This window comes from Microtus ochrogaster, chromosome 8 (assembly GCF_000317375.1).
Source record: "Microtus ochrogaster isolate Prairie Vole_2 chromosome 8, MicOch1.0, whole genome shotgun sequence".
Lineage (NCBI taxonomy): Eukaryota > Metazoa > Chordata > Mammalia > Rodentia > Cricetidae > Microtus > Microtus ochrogaster.
The window spans coordinates 22,373,905-22,401,070 of record NC_022015.1 but is presented as its reverse complement, the minus strand read 5'-3'; the positions used below and the strand labels follow the sequence as shown (position 1 = coordinate 22,401,070).

The window sequence follows — 27,166 nt, the reverse complement described above, 5'->3', positions numbered from 1 at the left end:
CAACCAGCAGGTGTGGGCATGGAGCTGCGGCAGCATTTTCTCCCTCTCCAGCCCTCCTCTCCAGCCTCTCTCCCAGCCAACCAGTGGCTTCATTTCTTCAAATGCTGGAGCTGCAGGAAGAAAACTGGCACCTCCAGAGACTTTTATCTCAGCTCAGATGTATAGCCATTGGTCAAACCCAGTCTTTTCACCAAGGTGCCACATTGGTTTGGAATAAGCCATCTTCCTCAAGTACCCCTGATGCAGCTAACTTCAAAAATGGAAAACGGGGGTCTGGAAACTGCCCCCAAGTTGCTGGGAACCAGGGACTGAAACTTTGACCTGAAGTTGTATTTCTCAATGTCCCTGGAAAAATAAAGTAGGGGTGAAGGTGTTGTTCATCTGGCTATTTGGGGCCAAAAGAACCCATCTCAAAAAGAAAAAACTCAAAACAACGAAGTCTTGGCTGGGATTTTCCTTTATTTATCATTTTAATAGTCACAGATGTTTAAATTCTGAGCAATAATTTATAATAATTACATCTATTTGAAGAAAACAAAGGCAGAAAAATGTACAAAAGAGGCTTTAGAAATGAGGTTACTGGAATGTATCCTAGGAGTTAAAATTTAGACCATCCTAGACCACTAACACTAAATGTGAAGCTTAGACATGTTCCATGAAGACTGAGTCCCAAATACAAAACTCACCAATGCCTAAAGCAATGAATCCACTGTGTTCTCAAGGTGTCTTTAAATGCTCTGTCCTGCTGTGCCCTAAACAAATGCCTATCAACACAGGCACACACAGCACGTGTCTGAGAATCCATCAGTTGCACAATCTCTTGTTACAGATTCTTAAAATCTTTAAATTAACAAACGAGAAAGGAAAGCAATCCATTCTCTTGAGTTTTTAAGTTACAAATATTGAAAAGTAGTCACAGGGATCTTAAAAGTACTTTCCAAAAGAATGAACACTACACTTTCCCACTGTGGGTACCACTGTTCTGAGCTCACACGGGACACAGACCTGGCTCCAGTGCTGCCGGGACCTGCAGCCTTAAGAAGGTGGAGACACAACTGACAGGGACCAGGTCTTCATATCAGTCTGGACTGACCTTGACTGCGACCGTGAGCAGTCAGGCCAGTGCCCCTCACACCTTGCTTCCAACATCGGATTCCCTGCACAGAACATGTCACCCTTCTGTTAGTTCTTCCTTGGGGGATCCAAGCTCACTCAGTAACTCTCTGCCAGCTACTCCAGCTTTTGAAGCAAAATGCACCGCTCCCTGTTTAAAACCGAGGCTCTTCAGGCTTCGGGCATAGTCTGCATAGACGGCAGTGATGAGCTTCTGTAGACTTCAGTTAAGGAAGCCAAGAGCACAGATGCCAAAGTAGAAGGGCAGCTCTGCCCAGGTGCTCGGGGGTGGGGGAGACGGGGCTGGTGGCCATGGGGAGCAGCACGTCACGAGTGTAGGCATTTCTTTACGAGGGGGAAGTGCCTCGGTCTAACCATGCTGCACTCTGCACCAGCTGAGTCCAGTGTTCCTTGTAGAAGACCCCAGCCAGCGTCCTCAGATGTTCCTACCCCCGTACTCCACTGAGGACCGGAGAATGGCAGAGGACAGGAGAGAGCCTCACATACCCCCCACTCCATGTGGAAGTTTCTCAGAGACTGGCAGTTAGTTAGAGAAGAGGCTCTAAAGAGCTGGGCACTGGGTTTTGAGATAGACAGCCCTGTTCTATTGTGTTCTGAAAAGCTTGATACCAGACCAAGTGCACCAGTGACTGGGGCCATGGCTTTGCCTAACCTTAGGCTTTAGTTACCTTTTCAAAAATTTTGCTTTAGTTTAGCTTTAAAAAGATGAGTATGTGCAGGGCTAAATAACAACCAACATAGAGAAATTAGGTCAAATGCAGAAACTCAAGAAAAACTATAAGAGAAAAGGTAGTTTTGCAAACACAAGGACCTGGGAGCTATATTCACAAGCCCATTCTTTTCAAAAGAAGAAAGCACCCCAGGAACTGGTTAGAAGAAATAGTGTCGCTGGTGTGGGCAGCTCCCAGCAGCCTGCCTGCATGGCTCAACTCAAATGTTCTATCCTATTAAATATCAGAGGCTTATTTGGGTACAGTGGGAGGTTTTCAAATTTTTTAATCTTTGTTTCCTGGGTAAACATACAAAACATGTTCCACAAAGCACGTCATTCTGAATACTATTTTAGAGTACTAGTACCACATGCTTTTCTAAATTATTCACTTTCCCTTAACTTAAGTTCAAGCACACACTGGAGAGCACAGGCCCTTCAACTGCACAGTCCTTGCCTCTCCTCTAACCAGGCTGCAGTGCAGCAAGCCATTCAGATTCTTTTCCCCCCTTTCTCCTCTGGGTTTGCTGACTCACGACGTGGCCCTTTCTCCATATGATATAGTTGTAAATCCCACTCATGTTACCTCCTCTCCTCTTAGCACAAAGGATATCTGTGTCCTCGCTGACTTCAAACGCGCCATACTTGAGACAGGCTTCCACAAACAAGGCCGCTCTATCGAAGTACCTCATGCTGCTCAGTGGAACAGAAACAAGTCAGTTCTCAAGATCTGTCCTAGGTGGGCGGAGCCACCCAAGCATCTGACGATTTGCACACATTTCCCGTGGAAATGGAATGTTCTCCAAGTCACGCCAACACACTCCTAGGCCTGATTTATGAAGGAGAGAGCACACGTCTCCAAGCACAGGCTTCATGGTGGACACTGCAGACCACTGTGCTAAGCAGTTTAAACCACTGTAATCCAGGACCACAAATTCTTCTAAATTCTGTACCCATTGCCCAGTAATCTCTCAAGTTTGTCTCAATCTATTGCCTCTAGTTTTCAATAAGTCAATCTCCTATCAGTGAGATGCTCATAGGGACACCCCACCTTACCGTACTCTCCCACCTCTTACAGTTCTTGGGGCTTCTTCTCAGCTAAAGTTCTCAAGCCTGAACCCTCCCCAACTGTCTAAAGACTTCTATAGTCTTAAAATGTGTCATTCAGGCTTGGCAAACATGTTGGAAACTATTAGAGCTCTAGAACAAATAACTAATCAACAGAGATGCCCTATCCCCATTAGGTGCCACACAACCTTAGCTGTACCATTCTCCTTTCACATCACAGCCAAGAACTAGCTCCACCCTTAGAACCCGAGAACACGGAGAAGTGGCCACCCAGTCTGAGTGGCCAGGGCTCACCAGTCATACCTGTGAAGTGTCTCTGCCACAGTGACAAAGCAACCCAGAGAAAGAAGAACCAGGAGGGCCTTGGACTTCTGATTGACTTGTGGAGAACACAGGTGGTCAACCCACCGCTTCAGAACATCTGCACATTCTTCAGGATTTAACCGCACCTGAGAAAAAGGTCCATGTTAGAACAGAAATATCCTTCTGGTATGTGAGAAGGCCTTGCTGGTGAGAGGCCGTAGTCTATCATGGCCTGGCAGCTTTTCTCAAAGCTTGGCAACATGGGGACTCCCTCCCAGTGAAACTTCCTGCTCTCTACCTGTCTCTACATTATATGGAGAATGTCCCTGGGCCAGGAGGACTTATCTGAAAGCTGTCTCTAAGCCCGGATGCCCAATTTATATTTAACATGACCCTTGACACAGCTCCCTGCTAGAAGCCACCCCTGCCACACGTACGGTAACTAAGACTTGTACTAGGAGCTTTGCTATACCATCTGCTGCCACTAACCCAGCCTTATGAAAGGAATAGAACGCTTAATGCAAATTAGGTTTGTCACTACAACCCCCAATCCTATGCATTTCCTATACTCTAGAATCAAGCTGAGCTGATTTACTGAAGTCATCTCCCAAGGAAGAAGCAGAACCACACGCTGTGGAGAAGCGAACTGTGCTTCACTGAAACAGTTTATCACAAACTGCAGGGTTCAGCGCTGGAGGCCTGGCTGCATCAGATGCCAACAGGCAGGAATCAACTGTTTCACCTGACTTCTGTCAATGCAAGGTGTTTTCAATAAAAGCAGCAGCTAATACTACTCAACCAGAGGTGAACAGCAAGCAGCCACAAGAACAGCTTCGCAGCAAAAGAGCTGAGTTCTCTACGTCACTTCTCAGGACACGTACTGGGAATACCTACCTTTGCAAGCCATGCAGCTCGATTCCACTCGCCATACGTCTGCAGGTAGCGGCAGGCATCCGCAGCCTTGTCTATCAGGCAGAGTAACTGAACACCCTCTGGAAGACAGAAGAATAGTCCCCTCAACTGATCCTGCAGCGCTTTCTTTAACAAATTATTAAAAAGCAAAACTACATTGGACTTAAGTCTTGTACATTTTATACAAGGTAAGTACACTTAATTGTTTCAGATAAGGAGTATTTAACCTGGGAATAATGGGAAGTTGTCAAACTGAATTTTAAAATAAACTATTAGTACAGAGTTACCTCTACAATGTTACCTCTCAAGCACCCAGGGTAGTGAGCACGAGCATTCTAAAGCATGAATTGGGGTGAAGCAGGGTCATGGGACCCTTGCTTACTGTCACTGCAATCATTAATACTCCTTAAAATAAGCTCGGCTCATGTGACTGCAGTCATCCTATACATAGCACTAGTTTTCCATAGCATCTATAGAGACGTGTCTTCAGCAGCCCAACCCAGCACCGACAGATGCAATAAAAATGTGCCTTACCTGCCAGCTTGCCATTGGCGATCATATTGGTTGCCACCAGCTTAATGGTGCTCTGAGAAGGGCCTGAGGAGGTGACAGTGGTGACCAAACAAGCTTTCAGTGAGTCACAGTAATAGTGCTGGTTATCTGCACTCGTTTCCAACAGCAGCTGCACAGCTCTGTCTGTCTGGTAAGAGAAACACCTCCTCTAGTTACGGGGAATTCTCTTCCAACAGAGCCTATTAGAACCATAAGGTGGACCGTCTAAGTCTGCAGCATAGAGATAATGTTCACTTGCAAACACTCCTGGATGCCTTAGCAACACATACAAGGCTGGTAAAAGTCCTGCACGTTGGCTCTAAAGCAAGCATAAAGACTGGCCTGGGGCAAAGCTGCTAGGAGCGTCCACTTCAGCTGTGCACCGCTAGGTGCAGCAAAGCTAAAGCTGCAGTGGGCTAACCACACGGCTCTGCGGCCTCACAATGTGTGCTGGTGGAACTGCTAAAGAAAGCTTAAGTGTGTACAAAGAAGGACGCGCATTCAAGTGGCTATATGCATATGGATGCACAAGTGAGACTATGCATGCACAACAACGCTCTGAAATGTCCATCAACCAGCAACTCCACGAAGCATCAGAACTGACATACCTGACCCAAGAGTAGCAGCTGGTCTGTGCATTTCCTTGTGTGATCATAAGTTGACCGTTTTCCTTCCTGTAGATTAACTCTTTCTAGCTGAAACTTCTAAAGTAGGAAAGAAGAAGGAGGAGGAGCAAGAAAGGAGGAATAAGAAGAAAGAGAGAGAAAGGAAGAGAGGGAAGAAGAAAAGGAAGGAATAAAGAAAGGAAGGAAGGAGAAAGGAGGAAGGAAGGAAAGAAGGAAGAAAGGAAGTTAGTTTAGTTTGGGCTATCAAACTTTTTAAGTCAAGTAACTGAGATTTATTGAAAATTGAAGTGAGCAAATTAAAATAAACTTTCCAAGTTAAAAAACTTAAGACAAAAATCAACCTTTTGTGTGTGAGTATGCATTAAAACTTAGTGTTTATAAGCTTTCAGAGAATCAGGCTTTTCATACGACGTGCCACAACACTTATTTCTAGGAAGGGCTCGAAAGTTCCCCAAGTTTAGGATACTCATATCTGTGACTAAGGCTTTGCTCAGGGCAGCGGCAGCACCTGGAAGTAGGCGTTCTCACAGAGCACGTCGTAGCAGATATCCAGAGGGTTGTTCAGCCTGTCCTGAGGAGCGCCTTCCTTGGTTACCACTGCGTCTCCAGACTTGGCTTGGGACAAGCTGTGCAGGTAGTGGGCTGCCACTGTCCAGAAGTGCAGCTCTGACTCATCACCGTAGAGCCTGGAAGGAGGAAAGCGAGGCCTCCATGAATTTACACTCCAGGGTCGGATCGGGCTCCCTCGAGTGTCCTCAAGTCCCGAGTCCACCAGGGAAAGCGCTAAGCAGTGGGTCCTTGAGCCTGGTTACTGGGTTCCCAACAGCACAATGCCTGACCACACAGAGCCCTTCACATCCAACAGCTCCCCGGGTCTGCTCTCCCAGTATCTCTGTGTTTGGGCATCAGCTCCACAGGAAAAGCTTCTGGATAAAGTGTCAAAACAATCTGCCACTTGTTCTCTGGAACACGGAGGGAAATGCCCGCATTGTGACTCTGCTAAACACTAGGAAAGCGCAGGTAATTGCTTTCGATAGTAACTCATAGGTATGTTTATCAATACACTTAGATGCACAGTTTTAGCTGACATTTTTAAATCTGCCCGTATGTGGAAGTCCTTGAGCACAGCAAGCCCAGGCCTCATTCAAGATGTCACCAGACTTCAGGTTTGTGTCAGCACGCTTAAATGGGTTGTAAGTCAAATCTAAAGGAGGAGCTTGGATTTTGAAAACATGTCAGAGTTCGGTTGTAATGTTCTAAGCCTCAATAAAAGAAATAAGTTAACTTGAAATTATCTCTTACACAACACATCAGAGAGCATTACCTGGAAACAAGGAGGCACCTCTGCAAGAGAGTGAATTCGGGATCAAGCAGGAGTTTCTTTATGTCGCTGCAACACGAATACAGAGAGAGGGGGGGCAAACATTTCCAACCAAACAAAAGCAAAGAGATGTATCAACACATGTTCAGGATTTCTAAGAGCAGTTACTGTCTTGGCTCCCAACTTACACAAGTGGAAGGATGCTGTCAATCACCCTGAGCACTAGGGCCAGGACTCTGCTTTCTAGTCTTGCAACAGTTTACTTGACTGCAAGAACGAGGATGTCACTGCTGACATTATTCTTAAAGTCTACAGTTTCCCAATTAAACACAAAAGTTAATCTTAGGAAACTGAAGACAAGTAAGTAATTATTTTGAAATTTGCATTAATCAAGTACTTGTTAAAGATTATTATTACATAGATTCTAGACTGCAAAAAAAAAAACGCTCTATTTTACCAAGAACTTCATGTGAACCTTTATTTTGTCTCCTCCTTTTGCAAAATAATTCTCAATATTTACTTTTAATTGCTCATGGCTCTAAGGAACACCAGTTTCTTAGCCCGAATTGTGCACTCACAGCACCTGGCACAGGCTGTCTCAGAGTCACCTGCCCGTGCTCTCTAACACAGCTCCATGAGGCGTTCACGGGCATGGAACTCCTGATAGAGCACAGCAGTTTGAGAGCTGAGAACTGGGAGAGACGGACACTCTCTCCCTGCAGTTACTAAGTTAGTCCTTCTAACTTACAATTTGAGGAACAAACCTATGTCAACAAATTGTCTCTCTGTGGGCCATTAACACTTAGGAAAAAAACTGCTTGGGTTTTAAAAAGTCAAATTAACGTGTGTCACTTTCCAGTGTTCTTATCTGCTATGAAATACAGTGCTTACTTAGACAGCGCATTCAACTGTTCTTGAAGGAGAGTCTTTATTTCTTCATTTTCTGGATAATCACTGTGCAGAAAAAAAGTTTGAATCATTCATTATCTCTGCATTTACTACCATGTATTTCTTTACTAAAAAAAGGGTTGTATTAACATAGAAATAACCTTTTTATAACCTCTTGTTAAAAACTTGGCTACAGGATAAAGTAGTAACAAAGGGCCTGGGACCCACCGACCATTTTTCTGGCTGTCTCTGTCTTACTGAACAGAAGAAACAAGGAAATGAATAAAGACAACCACAGGTTTCCAAAGAGGAGAAAACTGGTTGGCTGGCTCACAGAACGACCAGGTCTAGACTCCTTTCAGTAAAGAACCTACAATAAACGATGACTAATGTGATTTGCTCCCTCTGCCCTGTAGGATGGCATTTGTTTCTCTAAGTAGATAGTTCTTAGGCAACAGAGACTCATTGCCTTAAAAACAACAAAACCCTCATATCACACTACCCTGTGCCATCCACATACGATAAGTTCAGTAAACTGTAGTAAATAATTTCTGGTTTGTTCCTATGAAGACTTTTTGCAGTGAGGTAGACACTGATTTATAAACACCCTTCTGATTCTACTTTATAAAGAATTAGGCCTGGCTCCAAACCTCCAGCAACTCTTGGCCCTCTTCACAGTCATCTTTCCCCTCTGTCCTGATGCAGCCCTGTGTGATGATCACCCAGCCCTGAGAGCATCCTAGGCACCAGCAGCTCCTCTCCATACTGACCCACTCTTCTGCCACGGCCCCACAGCAGTGAACAGGTACAAGAGGAATCCGTGTAGTGATGTGGTATTTCTCTCTGTGTGCTGTGATTACCATAAAGAAACTGCTTTGGACCTACAGCAGGGCAGAACTTAGCTAGGCAGGGAAAACTAAACTGAACGCTGGGAGAAGGAAGGTGGAGTAGAGAGAAGCCATGGCGCCACTGCTAGAGACAGACATGCTGAAACTTTGCTGGTAGGCCACGACCTCGTGGTGATGCATAGATTAATGGAGATGGGTTAAATTAAGATGTAAGAGTTAGCAAATAAGGAGCTAGAGCAAATGGGCCAAACAGTGATTTAAATAATATGGTTTCTGTGTGGTTATTTTGGTTCTGGGAGCTGGGACAAACAAGTGGCCTCTTCACAATATGTGCAGTCCCTCTGCCTTTGCTTGGATTGGTGCTAGGGCTTCATTCCTTCTAAGTTTTGGACTATAAGCCATGGCTATTTTTCATAAGTGACCCTCAACCCCAAGTAAATTATGCACAGAAAACAAAAGGAAATAACTTACATGTGAGAAATGTCCAAAGAATATCGGCCATTCCAAGGCTGGTGTAGTAAGAAGGCTTTCAAGGCAAGGGCGGCCCTTGGAATAAGGAGGTATGGACACCACACAGGCTCTAGGCAGCAAAAGAGTGCTTCTCAATGAAATGAACTTTTATCACTCAAAAGAGTCTCAGCTATGGACCATTTACAGGGCAGTCAGAAGACCAATGCCTACACCTGGTGCACCTGGGACTTTATTCCAGAGGAGGGGTTCTCTGCATCAAGTTTGATTAGTATATTCTCCTTCTCCTTTTTAACGTTTCAATATCTGGAATGATACAAAGCTCTGTACTACTGAAAAAAAAGATTCAATGTAATAACTCAATTCATAACAGTAAAGCGCATTTTAAAAAACATTAAAAACAACTACATTTACCTGCATTGTCTGTACCACCAGATAGGTTTTTTTCTGAGACTATTAAACTAACATGGTCTACCCATCCATCAGGAGTTTGTTGTGAAGGAACTGGGTGACCTCTGATCTCTGTTATTCCCATGAGTCCTTTATGAAGTCTTTTGCACACAGGGATAATTTTCTACAGCCCCCAACATGCAGCAGCTACTTATTAGGACAATACAAAGCAAATAAGAGCTGGCTGTTTTCAGCACATTCCAATGGAAAGAAACTTAGCAGCTACGCACAGTATCTCCCTCCACTGGCTCCCCACCTTTGACCCACTGCCCAGGGGCCCACAGGCTTTCACTGCCCAGTTTCCTCCAGCTCCCATGGAGTCTTTCTTCCCTGGTCTCTTGAACAGAAACGATCAGTTAAAATGGCCAAACGTATGACAGACTGTGCCATCTAATATGAAAGAAACCTACTGAGCACCTGAAAGATGGCTAGCATGAAGAAGAGAGAATAATTTAATACATCCTGATACTTGACTCAGTCATTATGTAACTTCTAAGTAGATCTGAAGGGACTTGAATATGTAGCTACTGCTTACAAGAAATGTTATAAAATTCAAACAGGACTTGAATATTTCTGCTGAAAATTTGTCCTCAGAGTTATACAATTTATAACCCAATTTAGGTGGCAATACAGATAAAATATCAACAAGATCTCAAAGACTTAGTGCTTTAAAAAGGTAAAATATCATAAGTAATTATTAATAAAGATTATACTTGAAATGATAATTTTTTATATATTTAAGTTAATAAAATCTTTATTAAGATCAACTTTATCTCTTTCTTTTTAGTTCTTATGGAAAATTTCAAGCAACCTATCTGACTCATGCTTCTAGGAAGCAATGCTGCTTTAGCAAGCATTCTATATGCCACATCAAAATTAAACTGGCGAAGAATACTGTGCACAGGCTTTCCAACTCGAGAGTCAGAAAAGGTGAGAAATGTTTTCACACCTGAGACTTTTACTGCTGATTCTGTAAAAGCACCTAAAATACTATCCACATTGAAAGGATGTTAGTTACTCCCCAAACATCTTGATAATTATATTATTTTTAAAAACCTAGAGTCTATTTGGATGCTTACCTTCCTGGACCTGGGGGGAGCAGGGAGGACCTTGGACTTCCCATAGGGTAGGGAACCCTGACTGCTCCTTGGACTAGAGAGGGAGGGGGAGGGGAGGGAAGTGGGAGGAGGTGGAAATTTTCAATAAAAAATAAAATAAAAAAACAAACAAACAAACAAAAAACCTAGAGTCTGGGAGCTAGGGACACAATAGTGTACGCACTTAGCAAGTCCAAGGCTCTGGAGTCAACCCTGAGAACCAGGGCAAAGAAAAGACAAAGGACTTGGAGCCCAATAAAGGCTACTTTTTTACCCTCCCTGGGAAGCTAGTGCCCAGCAGTGACCCTTCCCCATCACTATGTTAAAATCCACCTTTCTGGCTGAGGCTATACCACTAGAGATTGAACGGGAGTAATATTTTTCTTTTTAATTTAGTCAAGTTTAGAGTATGATGATGTAAACCCTGGTTACAGCCAGATGTTTAAATACAGTCTACACGGTGAATATGATGGACTCCAGTTCTGTAGTGCACATTAGAGTGATGATGGAGCCTTGAGATTTAAATTTTAAATCAAAAGTAAAAAAAAAAAGTTCTAAATACTTAGATTTTATTTACCTACTTCTCAGCTTAGAACTAGCAACTGTTTTGTTTTTTAAACATCACCCTTGGTGTTCCCTCAATTTCCTTGGCTCTTCAACTGTGAAGTGTTCGCTTGTGTTCGTCTCCCTTGGCGAGGAGGCCCTCACACCTCTGCAGAGCTGACAAATGACTCAAGATCAAGCATGGGAATGCAACAAGTGGCTTTTCCTTTACCTGATGGCAGTCCCAGCTACTAAGAAAGAAGAGCTAGTGGCCCAATACAGCGGGCAGGGGCTGGGGTGACAGGCAATGCACAGTACATGTCAGTGACACCACGAGCACTGTCACAAAGCCTCAGTCTCCCAAGTCCCAAAGAGGAGCTGGCTCTACAAAGCACAGGCAGTTCTGAGTTGAGTCAGTAAACGAATGAGCAAGGCTCTAAGAAATGTCTATAAAACAGACAGCCAGGAGTGCACATGGAGGATGACAAGAGGGTACTTGGAGCTGGAAGTTCCTGGCTACCCCAGTTAGGACCAGAAACACTGTTGCCCTTTGTTTTCTTTTTTCTTTTTTTTTTTTTTTTTTGGTTTTTTGAGACAGGGTTTCTCTGTGGTTTTGGAGCCTGTCCTGGAACTAGCTCTTGTAGACCAGGCTGGTCTCGAACTCACAGAGATCCGCCTGCCTCTGCCTCCCAAGTGCTGGGATTAAAGGCGTGCGCCACTACCACCTGGCCACTGTTGCCCTTTGAAAGTGCATTCTAAAGAGGATTCCACTCTGAAAGTCAAAAACCGCCTTTTAAACAGTTGGGTGGATATGCTTGCAATTTTCTTATCTTTTCTTTAGGAAAAACAAGTCACAAATGCAGTTTTTGTTATGTTTATTTTTTTTACTACTCTTTTAATTTTTGTAAAAGAACAAACTCAAGGGGCTGGAGAGATGGCTCAGTGGTTAAGAGCACTGCCTGCTCTTCCAAAGGTCCTGAGTTCAATTCCCAGCAACCACATGGTGGCTCACAACCATCTGTAATGAGACCTGATGCCCTTTTCTGGCCTGTAGGCATACAAGCAGGCAGAACACTGTACACATAATAAGTAAATAAATCTAAAAAAAAAAACAAACTCAAAACAACTACACAAAAAAGGAGCAGGATAGTGCAATCACCTAGTTTAGCTTTGGTTACTCATAGACAGGACAGAAACATCATGACACACAGAACCATGCACCAGAGTGGATCTGCACTGATACAAAATGCAGGACACATAAAGCTTCATAGCTTACTCCTGAAGTCAACAGAGTCACAGTTTCCAAAGAGCTCTCTGAAATGAGGCAGCAGGTGCCATCTGTCTAGATAGCCATAGCCTGTGGCAGCAAGCACCCTCTCAGGAGTGCGCCTTACCTGTTAACTCCTGCTCATCCATTCTAAAACACGTAGACTTCATCGACATCTCCAGGACTCTGATGCACCCGTCATCAGATGCCAAGATCACCTTATCTGATGTGCACCAATCCACATCCAAAATCCGAAAGGTCACATTTCTTCCACTTCTTAAACTGCTCACCATCTGCACCTGTAAGAGTGATTGACAGAAAATAAAGTTGTTTACCATTCTGGATCCAATGGTCAGAGGCTGTGTGGCAGAGGCCCAGAATATGTCTGCAGATGAAGAGCCTCTGGCAGCCCACCTCCCACCCGCAATCTGCACTCCACAGGTCTCAGGCACAGTGATGGCACTAAAAAGCCCATCAATCAATCTGTCCCGCTGTCTCACTTCTCTAACAAATAATTTCTTATAAGAGGCTGGACATACTTATTGAATATTCCATTTTCAGAAAAAGTGGAAAAGCGAACCAGTTCCCATACCAATAGCTTCCCTGGCTTCACCGGCAGACTGTAGGGCTGGGCCTACCTCTTTAGTGTCCCACACTTCAGCGCCATCATTATACATTGCTATCAGCTTCTGGTTTCCTTTGCCAGGGGCAAAACGAATCTTCCTCACCCAACTTCTATGTGTGGGTATTCCTCTAAGGACAAAGAAATAAAAACACCAACACAATGCGAAATTGAACACTGTCGGTCAGTGTGTCCACTATCCTAATCAGGAGTGAGAGAATAGGAAACACACTGGACAGGGGGTCTGCCCATTAATATTGTTGGAACGAGGTCCCAGGGCTTCTGCATGGCTGCCTGCAGATCAGAGTCTACCGTACTGATCAGAGCCTGGCTCATGACCACTCTTCTTCCAAAGTCTAGACAGTACAGGATTCAAAGCTCCAATTTATACTCAAGTTTATCAGTCCTATTATCAGTAAGTTTCCATTTGAAGAAAGTTTCCTTGGCTCCTACCTGGATACTCTGCCTTTCAAATCCCAGAAGTTTAGATTTCCATCCATATCTCCGAGCACTAAGGTATCCCCTTTCCAAGCGATGCAGGTAATGCTGCCCATACTACCCTAGAAGCAATAAAACCACACATGAACTTCTCTACTGAGTCACCATCAGAATAAAGTATTTCCCTGTAGCCATCACAATGAAATAAGAAATGCATTACTTATAAAGCATTTACTTACTATGAATGCCATCAAATCCTAAAACTTTGAACACTGAAAGAGCCACTGAATACCAACTTCAACTGTGCTGAAACAGGACACTACAATCTGAAGAACAACCAAATTGTCCATTCAAATGAACACTGGATATAGTTATCCAAACTTCATCTATAGAGAAGATGTGTATTTAGGAAGAAATATTTAGGGGAAAAAATCCCAAGAAGAAAAACCTAAATTGCAGTCTAGAGAGCCACCTCTAATTTGTCTCATTACTAAAGGTCATCTAAGCATACCAAGGGAGACTCAGCCACTCTCTGTGTAGTACACTGGAAGAGAAGTCCTGGTACTTCGCTGACACATTACTGTAAGAGGTGAGAGTAACGGGAAACCCAGCAGAGGCACAGGGTAGAGCGGAGGCCCCAGCACTAGTGCTCTGGCATCAGACTGCTCTGCCGGGCCCCTGCTTTACCTCTTAAGGTGGCCCAGGGTTGGGAGTGCTTATTTAACCTTGCTATGCCTTGGGCCTGTTATTGTTGGTGGAGTCAGGTGCTGCTGGTAAAACTATAAAGTTAAAGCCCTGAAAGCAATGTCTGCCACACTGGAAATACGCAGTTCAAGTTAGTAGTAAACAATGTGGTTACTTACTGCTTCTCCACTCATTAAAAGAAAACTCACTTTACACTTACAGAACAATAAAAGCATTCAGCGGGGCCTCTATGGTTAGGTCAGAAACGTGCCAATGTTTGGCAAAATGACCGACTGCCTCCCTAAATATTACATAAATCCTAGTAATATCCCAGAAATTAAAAATCAGTTTTGCAATGAGCTTAGTAACAAAAACAACTTACATTAAGTACATGAGATTCTGTGTAATATGAAGCTATGTTCTCAGATCTTCAGTTTACTTTGTCTTGGATACTTTCACATTTTAAATCTTACTTTCCCTTTCATATTTAAAAATGAGATTATAGGTTAAATTAGCCCACAAATTAGCGTAGCTGTGTTAATTCAACTGTGCAGACATGTGGACCCTCTCCTGCAGTGCTAAGGGAGCATCAGAGGTGCTTCTGAGGACCTGCTGTGCATCCCCATGGCTCTCAATGCCCTGTGCAGAGCTCACTGCCCTGCTGCTGCCCTGCCCACATACCGGGCAGATGCACAATGAGCAACATTCACTGTCACTCTTTCCATTTTCAAGATAAAGAAAGTCATTGAGGATTACACATACGTACAATTTAAAATATGCCAGGCGCTCTCTCTTCTTTTACCATTTTATGTACTTCATAGTTTGGGGGCCAAAGTCCAGAGGGAAATTTTCAATTCAAAATCAATGCTTAGAACTTTACATTTGAAAGAACAATAAGAAAAATCTTTTTCTACATACTACATTATAGTCGCTTGAAAAAAATTCAGCTTCAAAAAACTTACAAACCAAAACCAATTCCCACATAGTATATAGATTATCAATTCCTTCCTGACATAATGTGCTTCATCTGAAATGCATGCCAATCTCACTGGAGACTCCATGCATACAGTCATTCCTTCAGAGAATGCCATTCATTTGAAATAAAAGGATTCAGCCAATAAAGAGACCACAAAATAGAGGTGACCCCTTGTAAGCTGTGTGGCATGACTACCTTGAAAAAGGCACTTACAGGACCAGCGCTTAGATGGTAGTCTCCAAGCCTGGCCACCAGAGTTGAGGCCTGGAATCTGTATGGTAGGAAGACAGGACTGACTGCTACAAGTTGTCCTGTGACTGCCATGTGTACACTGTAAGTAATAATGTAATAAATTAAAAAATAAACACTCATTTCCAAAGTTCATGGCTTTTTCTCCGGATTAGTCAGAAGGACTGGTATTTTGAGTTTCTGGCCTCATGTGAAGCAACTGCAAAGTGGAGACTTTCTATTGGTGGGAGCTCTGTGAGAGCCCACATGACACCTTTCCTGGGCTTCTAAAAAGGAGCTCTGTGGAGGCTAAAGGAGCACGGTGCACTCTCCCACCTTCTAGCAGCTTTAGCTACAACAGCTTTTCTCTGCAAACAGTTAGGTTACTTTCCTATTATAATCACCAAATGTCAACTCTTCACATTCATATCACCATACCATCCTTCCAAAATCCTAAAAATGTGACAATATCAGATGTACTTAGAAACAGATACTACTAAGTCTTATATATGACTTAGTCTATGTAATAATCAAATGTATGCTATAATATGAAAAGATTCTTACATTAACTTTAATTTGGGGGATAATGGCTTTAGGGCAATGCCTTCAATTCTTTGACGGTTAACAGAGGAGACTTGGTAGCTAGCCTCTAGAGGACTCCATCCATTCAAGGGCCTCAGTAGTTACTCCCTACAATAAGTAGGACTGATCCAAGGACAAACAACATGTCACTTCTGAAAGTAGGACAGAAAACTTGGTTCTCTTGACTCATTCACTTGAGAAGCCAGCTGACAGGATTCGAGGTGACACAGAAGTTCTGGGGAGCCTGGAGAAGCACTTGGCTCTTGCCACCAGCAGCTTTAACTTTAAAAGCCATGTGACGGCACCATTTTGGAGTGGATACCATGTGGGCTGGTTTTTTATGTCAGCTTTACACAGGAGGATCATCTGGGAAAAGGTAAGCTCAACTGAGACAATGGCTCCAGCAGATTGGCCTGTGGGGCATTTTCTTGATTGATGATTGATATGGTATGGCCCAGCTCACTGTGGGCAATGCCATCCCTGTGCAGGTAGAGCAAGTCACGGCAAGCAAGCCAATAAGCAGCATTCCTCCATGGCCTGTTTCAGTTCCTGCCTTGACTCCCCTCAGTGACAGCATGTGACCTGAGAGACGTAGGATGAAATGAGCCCTTTCTTCCCACAGCTATAGCCACGGTGTTCATCACAGCAACAGAGACCCCAACTGATCTGTCCCTTTGCCTCATTTAACTTTAATGACTGCAGCTAGTCAAGATCCTTAGTGAGCCACTTTAAATATGGGAGTCAGCTTTCTGCGAGGACATCTATTCTTAGGCAGGAATTTTAATTAAATTCACATTGTATGAAATCCCTCCTCATGCCTCCATTTAATTATAATCTGTACTGGTTAACAGTTTATTAACTCATCTATTAAAAGAAATCTGTAAGATGTATGCCGGTGCCAATTATTTACTATAATTGAATCCACAAGGCCAAAAAAGATAGCTACGAATACGTAAATATTAATGCCACTAAACTCACAATCTGATTATCATTATCCCAAACTAACCAAGTGTTTAATAAAAATCTATGGGATGGAAACAAGATGGCTGCTGATGTCAGACAGGGATGAGTTCCAAACATGGCTCTGTCATGACTCGGCCGTGAACCCTAGAAAGTCCCTTCCTGTCCTCAGCTTCAAAAGCAAACAGAGACAGTTTGTGGACCATGTACCCTGTGGACCACCATCACGGTACATGGTACATGATGATGTGATCTAGAATCACGAGGCTATGTTTCTTTGCAGAGGTATGGACCAAGTTCAACCAGAGATGACTTCTCAAATAGCAACATTAATTTTACTAGGCTTTTCTCTAGATGTCTTCCTTAACTCCATCTTCACTGAATACGGATAAATGAGACCCCCGAGCACACTCCTCACAGAGATGTATGTGAGAATGACACTCACGTCTGGCGGAATCCGAGCACTGTCCTTCACAGAGTTCCCTTCAACGGTGAGATGATAAACTTGGCCATCGGCGTCAGTAAACACAAAATGCTCCCGAGCTGAGATGTTCTGACTGAGTTCAGACTTACTTTCTGCCTCCTGTAATAAGCTTTAAGATAGAGGAAAAAGATCATTTTTTTCTTCCTAAAGTGATACCCACAGATATCCACTGTATAGATGCATTTACAGGAGGTCTGAAGTTTAGTACAACAATAGAGGATCCCCAGGACATTTTATGAGATGGTAATTCTATCTCTAGGCATATCAGTGTTCATTTTGCATTTTCAACTTTTGAGGGATAGAAAGGTGCCGACAGGTTAGCAGCACTGTGTGTTGCTGACAACACTGAGCACAAGAGCAAAGCTCAACTTCAGTCAGTCACCTGGGTCTGCACTGAACGAATCTCAGTGAGTCTATCACATTCCACAGACACCCTATATGGTGTCTGCCAGGCACTCTGCCAGGATGTGGGCAGCACAAAGGTACACCGACAGAAAGCAGCACATAGTACCTGATCACAGACGACTCCACGGCACCCAGCTCTGCATCTGAGACAACAGTCTGGCGGGCCATGGCCTCCCGGGTGGCAAGTTGTTTCTTTCTTAGGCTCTTCAAGTTGTGAGATGGCGACCACTCCTGTATAGCAGAGATGACAGACACGCCAGACTCCCTTCTATCAAAGACTGCTTAGAGCAGCCAGGCAGGGCTACTATCTATCAGCACACAGCTGGTTTCCCAGTAAAGACATCGTTTAATGGCAAACTTCTAAAAGTAGGTTTTCATGCTTTCTTTTTCACAAGCTGAAATGAATTCCGCCAAAGTCCCGTGCATTCCCGCCCATCCAGGACTAGAGAACTATGGTCTCCCATCAGGCCGCCCTCAGGTACAGGTGCTCACACAGTTGCTCATTTACATGTTTATGCTATACCTCTACCTACTTTAAAGAGCTTAGTCCAGAATCGCCCCATGTAACAGTTCCTGTGACAGCTCTACAGGACCAACATTAAAAAAAGTTTATTTTATAGGTGTGTGTGTGTGTTTTGTTCGTATATATGTCTGTGCGCCACACGCTCATCGACAGTTGTGAGCCACCACATGGGTGCTGGAAATTGAACCCAGTCTTCTAAAAAAGCAGTGCGTGCTCTTAACCACTGAACTGTCTCCAGTCCTGTTATACAGAAGTCTTAACATGCAGTTATTGTACACATGTGTATTTGTAAGACAGTCTTCCTTCCTTCTGCTGTCCAGCTAGGCTGTATGAAATGAGCTGCCCTCCTTCTTCTGCCTCTCCAGTGCTGGGATTTCAGGGTGTGTTCCCATGACCAATTCTCACATACATGAGAATCTAATTTACGTATGCAGTGCTGTGTTAATACCACCTGTTTCTTACTCTTTTTTATTTTCTTCCATTTAAGTGGGAAAGTTTTTGTCTAGAGGGACACAGGGTACAAGTGAGCGGTCTGAGAGTGGAGAAAAGGGAGAGTTAGGGGTGCTTAACATACAATGTATACTTGCATGACAACTTAAAAATTAAAAGGGGAAACTCTTTTCTTACACTGCTGAATAGTCTGACCACCCTCTCTGATTTGCATATGGCTATACTGTGTATTTGGACCCCAAATACCAACGGGGTTGTTTCTGAACTCTTTCTGATACTGATCCATTTCCTCTTCTTACGTCAATAAGGCACCAGTTTTATTTCTATGGCTTTTAAAAAGTACTAATACCAGATATCAGGGCCAACTTTATATGTTTTTATGTCAAGAATGACAACCATTTAAGTCCCATCTTCTTTCATAACTATGTCTATTATGTTCCTCAAGATATTCAAATGTTAATGTATTTGATGTGAACTCAAGCTACAGAAAGGCAGCTACCACACAGGTCTGTGCCCAGGAAACTCAGCCGTCAGGCTGTGACTTACCAGTGCAGTTATGGCAGGAAAGCTTTTAGACATTTCTCTAAGAAGGGTGCAAGTTCTAATATCCCATAATTCCAGGGGCTTATCTTTGAAAATGACTGCTAAATACTGCCTAAATTAAACAACAGAAAATAAAATTTATCAAGAAAGATCCCTTTTTACGACAACAACAAAACATCATGAATTAGTTAATAAACCAAGAAAGAAAAAAAAAACCTCAGATGGCATGTCCCATGCATAGGCAATGACATTCAGACCCCATAAGAAATCACGTTCAAAGTTACACTGAGTATCACTGAGAAGCCGAGTCAAAGTGGGCAAAGAGAAGATTAGCACTGACTGGTTCACGCAAGAGGAAACATAACTAAGACAGAGGCTTGAATGCAGTTTTAGTGAAAATGATCAGAAGAAATACAACCAATACAGGAAACTACCAACACTACTGAAATAGCAAAATCACTTTCAGGGAAGGAGAAGTTACAAATGAAGGCGTTTTCAGAGAGTCTGCAGAGGAGATGAAGACAGGAGAGCTGAGTGGCTGAGATGTAAAAAGGATGCTACAGGATCCCATACACCCTAAGCAGACAAGTCTAGGAGTAAGCTTCTAGCATCCACCGTCTAGAAGAAAACCTGACAGGGTGTACACAGAAGGATAAACAAATTTAAATACCAATTCAAACAAAACTGTACTGGCCGCTCCAGTACCAGACTATCCAGACTTATTTCCAAATGTAGAATACCCAAGAAAAAGGATCCTTCCTTGTAATAAAAAGCAATCAACAACACCAATCTTAAATGTGTGCCTGATTAGAGCACAGAACAACCCATAAGATCTTGAGCTCTTCAAGAGAAAAGTAAATGAGCCCAGAACTAATGTAGGGAACTCAGCAATAACCTCTCAGCAATACACAGAAAACTAACATGAACACAGCAGCCTTGCGTAAGTATGGAGAACCAAACTCGTAGAATGTTGTAAGAACAACAGCTTTTCAAGTCACAGGGACATTCATTAAGACAGACCTGATACTGAGACATGTGACAAATCACATTAAATCTAAGGAGTCTGAAATAAGATAAAATGTACTGACTACAACAGAACTAGAAAATAACAGAAAGATGTATCTGTGGAAAAAAAACCCAAATGTATAAATATGCTATGGGAATGTTAAGATAGTATGACATGAAATAAAATAAAATATACCATATCAAAAAGAATAGGTCATGTTAAAATAGTGCCATACAATAGGAAAATATTTATGTTAAAGGGCCAGGGCTTAAGATCCTGACACATGGTAATTGTGTGCTCTTGCCACTTGCATGCAACATTTACTGGCAGCCCTACTCAGTGCAACAACAACAACAATAACAAAAAGGGCTAGAGAAGAAAAAAGAAAGATCAGCAGAGTCTTTGTGAGCAACCAAAACTGTCTACAAAGTCTTTTAAAAAAAATCAACAAAAATATTACTAGAACTAGTAACTCAGCTTAGCATGATTACAAGAGTCAAGGTAACCATCACAAACTTAATTGTATTTCAATTATAATATAAATTATATATAACTGTATTTCAATTATAATAAATAATTGGAAATTGAGACTAAAAATTCATTTATAACAGCCATAAAAGATACAAAATATTAAATGATATATAAAGACTTAAATATCGATTAATGTACAATGCTGCATGTAATACCATACTGAAAAGTCTGTAATCTTTCTGGACATAGATGAGCTAAATGGGTGGTGTTACAAGCCACATTCATGAATTGTAAAATTTGTTAAGGTGTCCATTCTTCCCAGCTCTGATTCATAGATCAAAACCCGAAGGTGTTTTGGGTAGACCTGACAAGCTGGTTATAAACTTCACACAGAAATCCCAGAATACATTGCTATCACTTTAGCTGTTTTCTAAAACAATATGACATTGGAGTGAATTTTATATGTCATGAGATTAATAAAGCCAGCTGTCCTAGTCAGGGTGTCTATGGCTGCAATAAAACACCATAACCAAAAGCAAGCTGGGCAGGAAAGGGTTTATTTAGCTTACACTTCCACAGTTCTGTTTATTATTGGAGGAAGTCAAGACAGGAACTCAAACAGGGCAGGAGCCTGGAAGCAGGAGCTGATGCAGACAGAGCCCATGGAGGGTGTTGCTTACTGGCCTGCTCCCTATGGCTTGCTCAGCCTGCTTTCTTATAGAGCTCAGGACCATCAGCGCAGGGATGGCCCCACACACAGCGGTTTGGGTCCTCTCCCATCAATCACTAACTAAGGGATGCCTTTCAGCTGGATCTTATGGAAGTATTTTCTCAATTGTGGTTCATCCCTCTTTTCAGATGATCCTAGCTTGATCCAGTTTTATGAAATGACAAAATGCAATTTTCCTGATTGTTGCCTTTTAAGTCTTATGCCCTTTTGAGCATGGGATTATTACAAAAGATCTCATTTTCTCTACGTACAATTTAGGTTCGTTTTATTTCTAATAGTCTTTTGAATTTTTGATACAAGGAAAAATACATATAAAGCAGGATTGCTAAAAACAAAGAAAGGGAGGTGGGGAGGAAAGCAGAAGGGACAGAGCATCTCAAGGCTGTCTCCACGCCTGTGGTCAAATATGCTTTTCATGTGGCCACACATAACTATTTGCTATTTCTGACAAATTCTAGAAATATTAACACATCCCTACTTTCTTAAAAGTGAAAAGCAATTGTGAGGTTCCACCACTGAGACAGAACTGTAGACGGTGCGGCTGACACTTACTTCAGATGAGATACTTTGATCATTTCAATGGGCGACTCATCATTGCCTCGGTCACCACGAAAAGCACTGCTCCTCCCTTTAATTGAAAAACAAAAAGGTGAACAGCACGCACCAGACGAAAACAAGACGCTGTACTGCCTGCCGTGGTCAGCCATGCAGCCACGCCCTCTCCCTCCTGTTCATTCATTACTTTGCTTCAAAGCCAGGTCTAATAGCTGAATTTTAAAATACTCCTAAAAAAAAAATAAAATAAATAAAATAAAATACTCCTAAAATGTGAAAAGGAAACAAAACTATATTTCTTACATTTAAATATTTATTTCATAAAAAGATATTTTAATGTTGTACAGCTTTTTAAATTTAATTTTTTTTTTTAGAAACTTGGAGATACCTACCACTGTCTAAAAGTTTAGGCTTATCTGTGGACTGGCAGCTATTGCTGTGTACTTAAAGTCTTAGAAGACATACTCGTGTGTTCAAGTACCAATTAGTTGGGAAGAAAAAAAAAATCTCCTGAAATGAGTATTTAAGATTTTTTATGCTATGTGCAAAGTATTAAGTGAAATATCTGAGCAAATATCCTACCAAAATGCCTCTCTAAGTGAAATTTGGGACTTATAACTATACACTATATTAGTGCCAAAAAAGATAGCCATTTTTATAAATGAAAACATAAGTTCTACCTTTTTTATCTGAACAAATATATTTTAATGTTTTCTTGAGAGATTTTTGTTTACATTGAATTAAAGAACGTAACGTGAAAAACAACTGAACACACCTACTGTCCCTGCTCCTACAGGCAGCAAGTGCAGTCTATGCTCCCCAAACAGGCCTTTCTAGAATCTGCTAGTCTACTAACCTCTAGAGCAGGGGTTCTCAACCTATGGGTCATGATCCCCAAAACAGGTCTAATGACCCTTTCACAGGTGCCACCTAAGACCACTGGAAAACACGGGGATTTACATTATGATTCAGAACAGTAGCAAAATTACAGTTATGAAATAACAACAAAAATAATTTCATGGTTGGGGTCACCACAGCATGAGGAACTGTGTTAAAGGGTCCCAGCACTAGGAAGGGTGAGAACTCTAGAGCTTCCTGCTACAAAAACCTACACTGAGTGCTCGCGCTACCCTCTTGAGACATCAGAAACTGCTGACTATTACAGACCAGAGAAACCTGCAACAACAGACTCTAAATTAGCCAAAAGTTCTGCTGAAGAAAACAAATGGGGATTCTGAAACAGTGGATGACTAATAATAGTCTTGCCCAAACTCTGGGATATGACACTGCTTGAGAGAAAGCAGAGCCAGTATGCTAGCAAAGAAGAAACACAGGACCTTAAGTGCCCAGCCAGGTCACTTCCTGACACTACAGCAACACCGGAATATGGGCACACTGATTCTTTAAGTTAACACCAACTGTATACAGAAAAACAACCAAACACCTGTTACACCTACACGTCATTATTGTTTAAAATCATCTGTATATACTGACTTTACTATTGCTTGTTTGTTTTTGTTTTGTTTTTATGAGAGACGGTCTCACCATGTAGCTCTGGCTAGCCTGGAACTCAATGAGATCTGGCAGTTTCTGCGTTATTTTGAGGAAACTCACTAAGATCGTGGTCTTTAAAACTCACATGCTACTACAGTCTAAAGTTCTCCATTCCTTAAATTCACTGAGCTACACGTTGTAAATAATGCCCAACAAGTTACTCTCCTGGTATTCTTCTTTCTACACATTTAGCTATCTACTGAGTGTGCACAGGCAGAAGTCAGAAGAACCCTTGTGGGGTCAGTTCTCTACCTCCACTGTGTGGTTACCTGATGAGCCATCTCCCAAATTAAGAAACGCTTTTTGAAAATTATGAGGCAGGGCTCACATGTCCTAGGTTGGCCTTGAACTCATGTAGCTGAGGATAATGTTCCTCCTAACTTCTGCGGTCACTCCTGGTTATGTGGTGCTGAGCAAGAACTTAGGGCTCCAACATGCTAGGCAAGCACTGAAGAATGAGGCTACATCCCTAGCCCTGAAATGTTTTCTATTGTAAAGACTTCCTAAAATCAAGCCTCCATAATCCAGTCAGCCTGTACCTATCAAAGTTTTAAATATGAGCATTTAAAAACCATTACTAACCTATAAAACTTTTGAAGGTTTCCTACAATGGTCCAAACTCAAAGCAGAAGCCCTAGGGAGATGGCTTAAAAATTGATCTTTCAGAGGGCCAGTGAGATGGCTCAGTGGCTCAGCGAGTAAAATCACTGCAATTGAGTTCAACCCCAGGAGCCAAGAGGTTAAAAAGAACTGACTCGCACAGGCTGTCCTCTGACCTCTACATGAACGCTGTCACTGAGTGCAAACGAAGACTGGGTCCCACCTTTTGTTAGGCACCTGTGCGTTCAGGCTGATGGCTTTCTACAATATTAGTATGTACACGGAAGGAATGCTATGGCTTTTCTAGGGCAATTACTACTGACCCAAAGAATGTGTAACAACAGGGTGTAAGAACATACACCAGGTGAGAGAAAATGTTCTGAGCATGTTTTACACAAACAGTGTCTTCCATCGGCACGATAGACCACCCCAGGCTTTCTGTCGGCCGACACAGACCTGTTGGGAGATCAACCAGCTGGAGCTCATTTCTCACTAATCCCATGTTGTTTGGGGTCGAAGCAGCAAAAGAAAGGAAACTGGTCAAGCTCGTCCACTCAATACCCCTAGAAAGCAAACAAATTTCAGTCTTATACCTTTTTTTTCTCATTTGAAATGTTTATTTGAAAAATAAGATTTTCCTAAGACCTCATTTTATTAATAAGTAATTAAAATGTTATTCTTACCCTTTTCCGCAACATCACTGAATACTATGACATATATGAAATTCGTTCAAATTGAAATTTTATCTCCAAGTGTAATGACAAGATAGTTACTGGAATCTAAACCATCATTAAAATGGATACTAAAATTCAGCTGGGGAGAAACACTTCAGAGCAATTTTCAAGAACCTAAGTGTTTAAAACAAGCAGCGCAGAAACACTCAGAGAAGAATCCTTAAAGTGACTACGAGGGATGCTATCAAAACTCCCAGCTGCAAAACAGGAGCAAAGCTTGACTGGGCAAATCATGTGCCTGCAGCTTTGAGAAGGAGGAGGAGACAGAAGTCCCGAGAGTTCCACCACACAGAAAGCAAGGCCTCAACAGGGCTGTCCTGACAGGACAGCAGTGGGGCTGACAGGCAATGGTGACACAGTTTCTTCCCTGTAGTAAGGCTGCTTAGGACAAAAGTCTCGATCTGGGTCCCATTTACAGTTGTTCATCAGGATTCGGAGGTCAGCCATTGGTGCCCAAGGCTGCTCTCATAACACAATGGCGGACTTGAGCAGTTTTGAGAGGCTTCAGATCTAAACTCTTCAGCCTCAACACTTTATTACTGATCCTTTAAAAGAAATGTTTATTGACCTCTGATCTACAGCAACCTGCATGCAATCACTAGAATTGCATAAGATAGGGGTTTTTTTCCCCATTTTGCTTTTTTGCCCAAGCAGTACAGGTGAATCCTGTGCCAATGTAAGCCTGTTTGCAGCTTTTGAGACCATCAGACATTGCCTCGTCCACGCTTACCACTCTACCTTCAGAACCTTAGCTGCTGCCATTTATTTTCTTTCTGAGACAGTCTTTCTCTGTACCCCAGGTTGAACTCAAGCATACTGTGAGGTCCATGATAATACTCGTGCCTCAGCCTCTCAACTGTGAGATTACTGGAGTAAGACACCCCAGTCAACTCTTTATCTGCTATGTTAACTACAAGGATTTTCCTCACTGGTTCCTGTGTAACTTCTCTTTTGGTAGAAGGACAACAGAATCCATAGAGAGCTAAAAATAGCAGTTGAAGCAGTAGCAATAGCTGTGATAGCTAGGATTACAACCATTTCAGAGTAAAGCTGTACTGACACACTCAGACTAATGGTTGCTTGAAATGAGTACAGTTTCAACTCCCACTCCAGACACCACCTCTCTCCATCCTTCTTTAGATACAGCTGGAACACACTGACTCTAGTGCTTGCTTACTTGGGTCTCTGCGTCTCAGTTTTATTTGTTACAGCACTGGAAACACTACTGACTACACATGGGCGGGATGGCCACAACACACTCATGGTTAGCACAGTGATTCAGAAACTAACTAAAGCTGTGCTTTCTTCCTCAGGCCTGTCTTAAATACACAGACCCACAGAGACGATCATCTAACTGGGTTAACCACTAGAAAAGTCCTCTAGTCTCCTCTTTCTGTTTTTGTCCCCCTAGCAGGGAAGCCTTCAACTTTTCTAGAGTAAATGGAAGGAATCACTGTATTTGATCTACGGTCTATAAGCCTGGCCGTGTTCAAGCAGATGTCCGCCTACAGATTCCCTAAGAGCATTTCCCAAGTCCTGTTGCTGGCAGTATCAACTCACTAGTTTGTTATTACACTTGGTATAGTGGTGTCCGTAGCTCTGGGGACTGGCAATCCGCCCTCCTACCTCTCATCCACTGGGTTAAAATGAATCCATTAAGTAGCTAACATGTGCCAGTGGCTATATGAGGCGCTGTGAATGAGACAGACATAGCTGCTGCCCATCTGGAGCTTATATCCTGGCAGAAAAGGGACATATGCAAGTGTATTTTGTAATATCTATTACAAAAGAGATGATGCTGGGAAGTAGAAAAAGACAAGATCTCCTGAGTAAATTGGGAGCATGGGGACTTTGGGGGAGGGTTGAAGGGTGGAGGGGAGAGGCAGGGAGGGGAACAGAGAAAAATGTAGAGCTCAATAAAAATCAATAGAAAAAGACACCTTAGCCGGGCGGTGGTGGCGCACGCCTTTAATTCCAGCACTCAGAAGCAGAGGTAGGTGAATCTCTGTGAGTTCGAAGCCAGCCTGGTCTACAAGAGCTAGTTCCAGGACAACCTCTAAAGCTACAGAGAAACCCTGTCTCAAAAAACCAAAAAAAAAAAAAAAAAAAAGAAAGAAAGAAAAAGAAAAAGACACCTTTGCATCAGTCAGTCTGTGGAGAACTAAGTGATCAGTCTAAGACAGTCAAGGAGTGTTGCAGGGGTGCGTCCTCTCACCAGTACTTTTTCATATACCCCTGGAATTAATAATAGCGACAGCCCTGGAGGATGTGTATGAGTGCAAATGTATGTTCTTTTTCTCCTGTCTGATTAATAGTTCTAGATGGACAATAATATTCATTTAAAATGTTTAACATTGCCGGGCGGTGGTGGCGCACGCCTTTAATCCCAGCACTTGGGAGGCAGAGGCAGGCGGATCTCTATGAGTTCGAGACCA

At 42.6% G+C, this 27,166-nt stretch overlaps 1 protein-coding gene across 1 annotated transcript in view; it reads right to left on the bottom strand.

The window, feature by feature from the left end:
- Nucleotides 1-446: 446 nt before the first annotated feature.
- The window catches only part of Wdr11 (WD repeat domain 11), a 50,107-nt gene continuing 23,387 nt past the window's right edge, over nucleotides 447-27,166 (bottom strand). The window contains exons 12-29 of the mRNA XM_005351357.3: nucleotides 24,454-24,560; nucleotides 21,841-21,916; nucleotides 19,085-19,193; nucleotides 17,672-17,796; nucleotides 17,122-17,269; nucleotides 13,262-13,368; nucleotides 12,825-12,939; nucleotides 12,314-12,485; nucleotides 8,833-8,941; nucleotides 7,517-7,579; nucleotides 6,629-6,694; nucleotides 5,813-5,990; nucleotides 5,287-5,382; nucleotides 4,661-4,826; nucleotides 4,109-4,206; nucleotides 3,215-3,360; nucleotides 2,457-2,536; nucleotides 447-1,329 (exon numbers count right to left, since the gene is read on the bottom strand). Coding sequence (XP_005351414.1) covers nucleotides 1,172-1,329; nucleotides 2,457-2,536; nucleotides 3,215-3,360; nucleotides 4,109-4,206; nucleotides 4,661-4,826; nucleotides 5,287-5,382; nucleotides 5,813-5,990; nucleotides 6,629-6,694; nucleotides 7,517-7,579; nucleotides 8,833-8,941; nucleotides 12,314-12,485; nucleotides 12,825-12,939; nucleotides 13,262-13,368; nucleotides 17,122-17,269; nucleotides 17,672-17,796; nucleotides 19,085-19,193; nucleotides 21,841-21,916; nucleotides 24,454-24,560 — 2,119 coding nt within the window. The 3' untranslated portion in view covers nucleotides 447-1,171. The remainder of the gene's footprint in view (nucleotides 1,330-2,456; nucleotides 2,537-3,214; nucleotides 3,361-4,108; nucleotides 4,207-4,660; nucleotides 4,827-5,286; nucleotides 5,383-5,812; nucleotides 5,991-6,628; nucleotides 6,695-7,516; nucleotides 7,580-8,832; nucleotides 8,942-12,313; nucleotides 12,486-12,824; nucleotides 12,940-13,261; nucleotides 13,369-17,121; nucleotides 17,270-17,671; nucleotides 17,797-19,084; nucleotides 19,194-21,840; nucleotides 21,917-24,453; nucleotides 24,561-27,166) is intronic.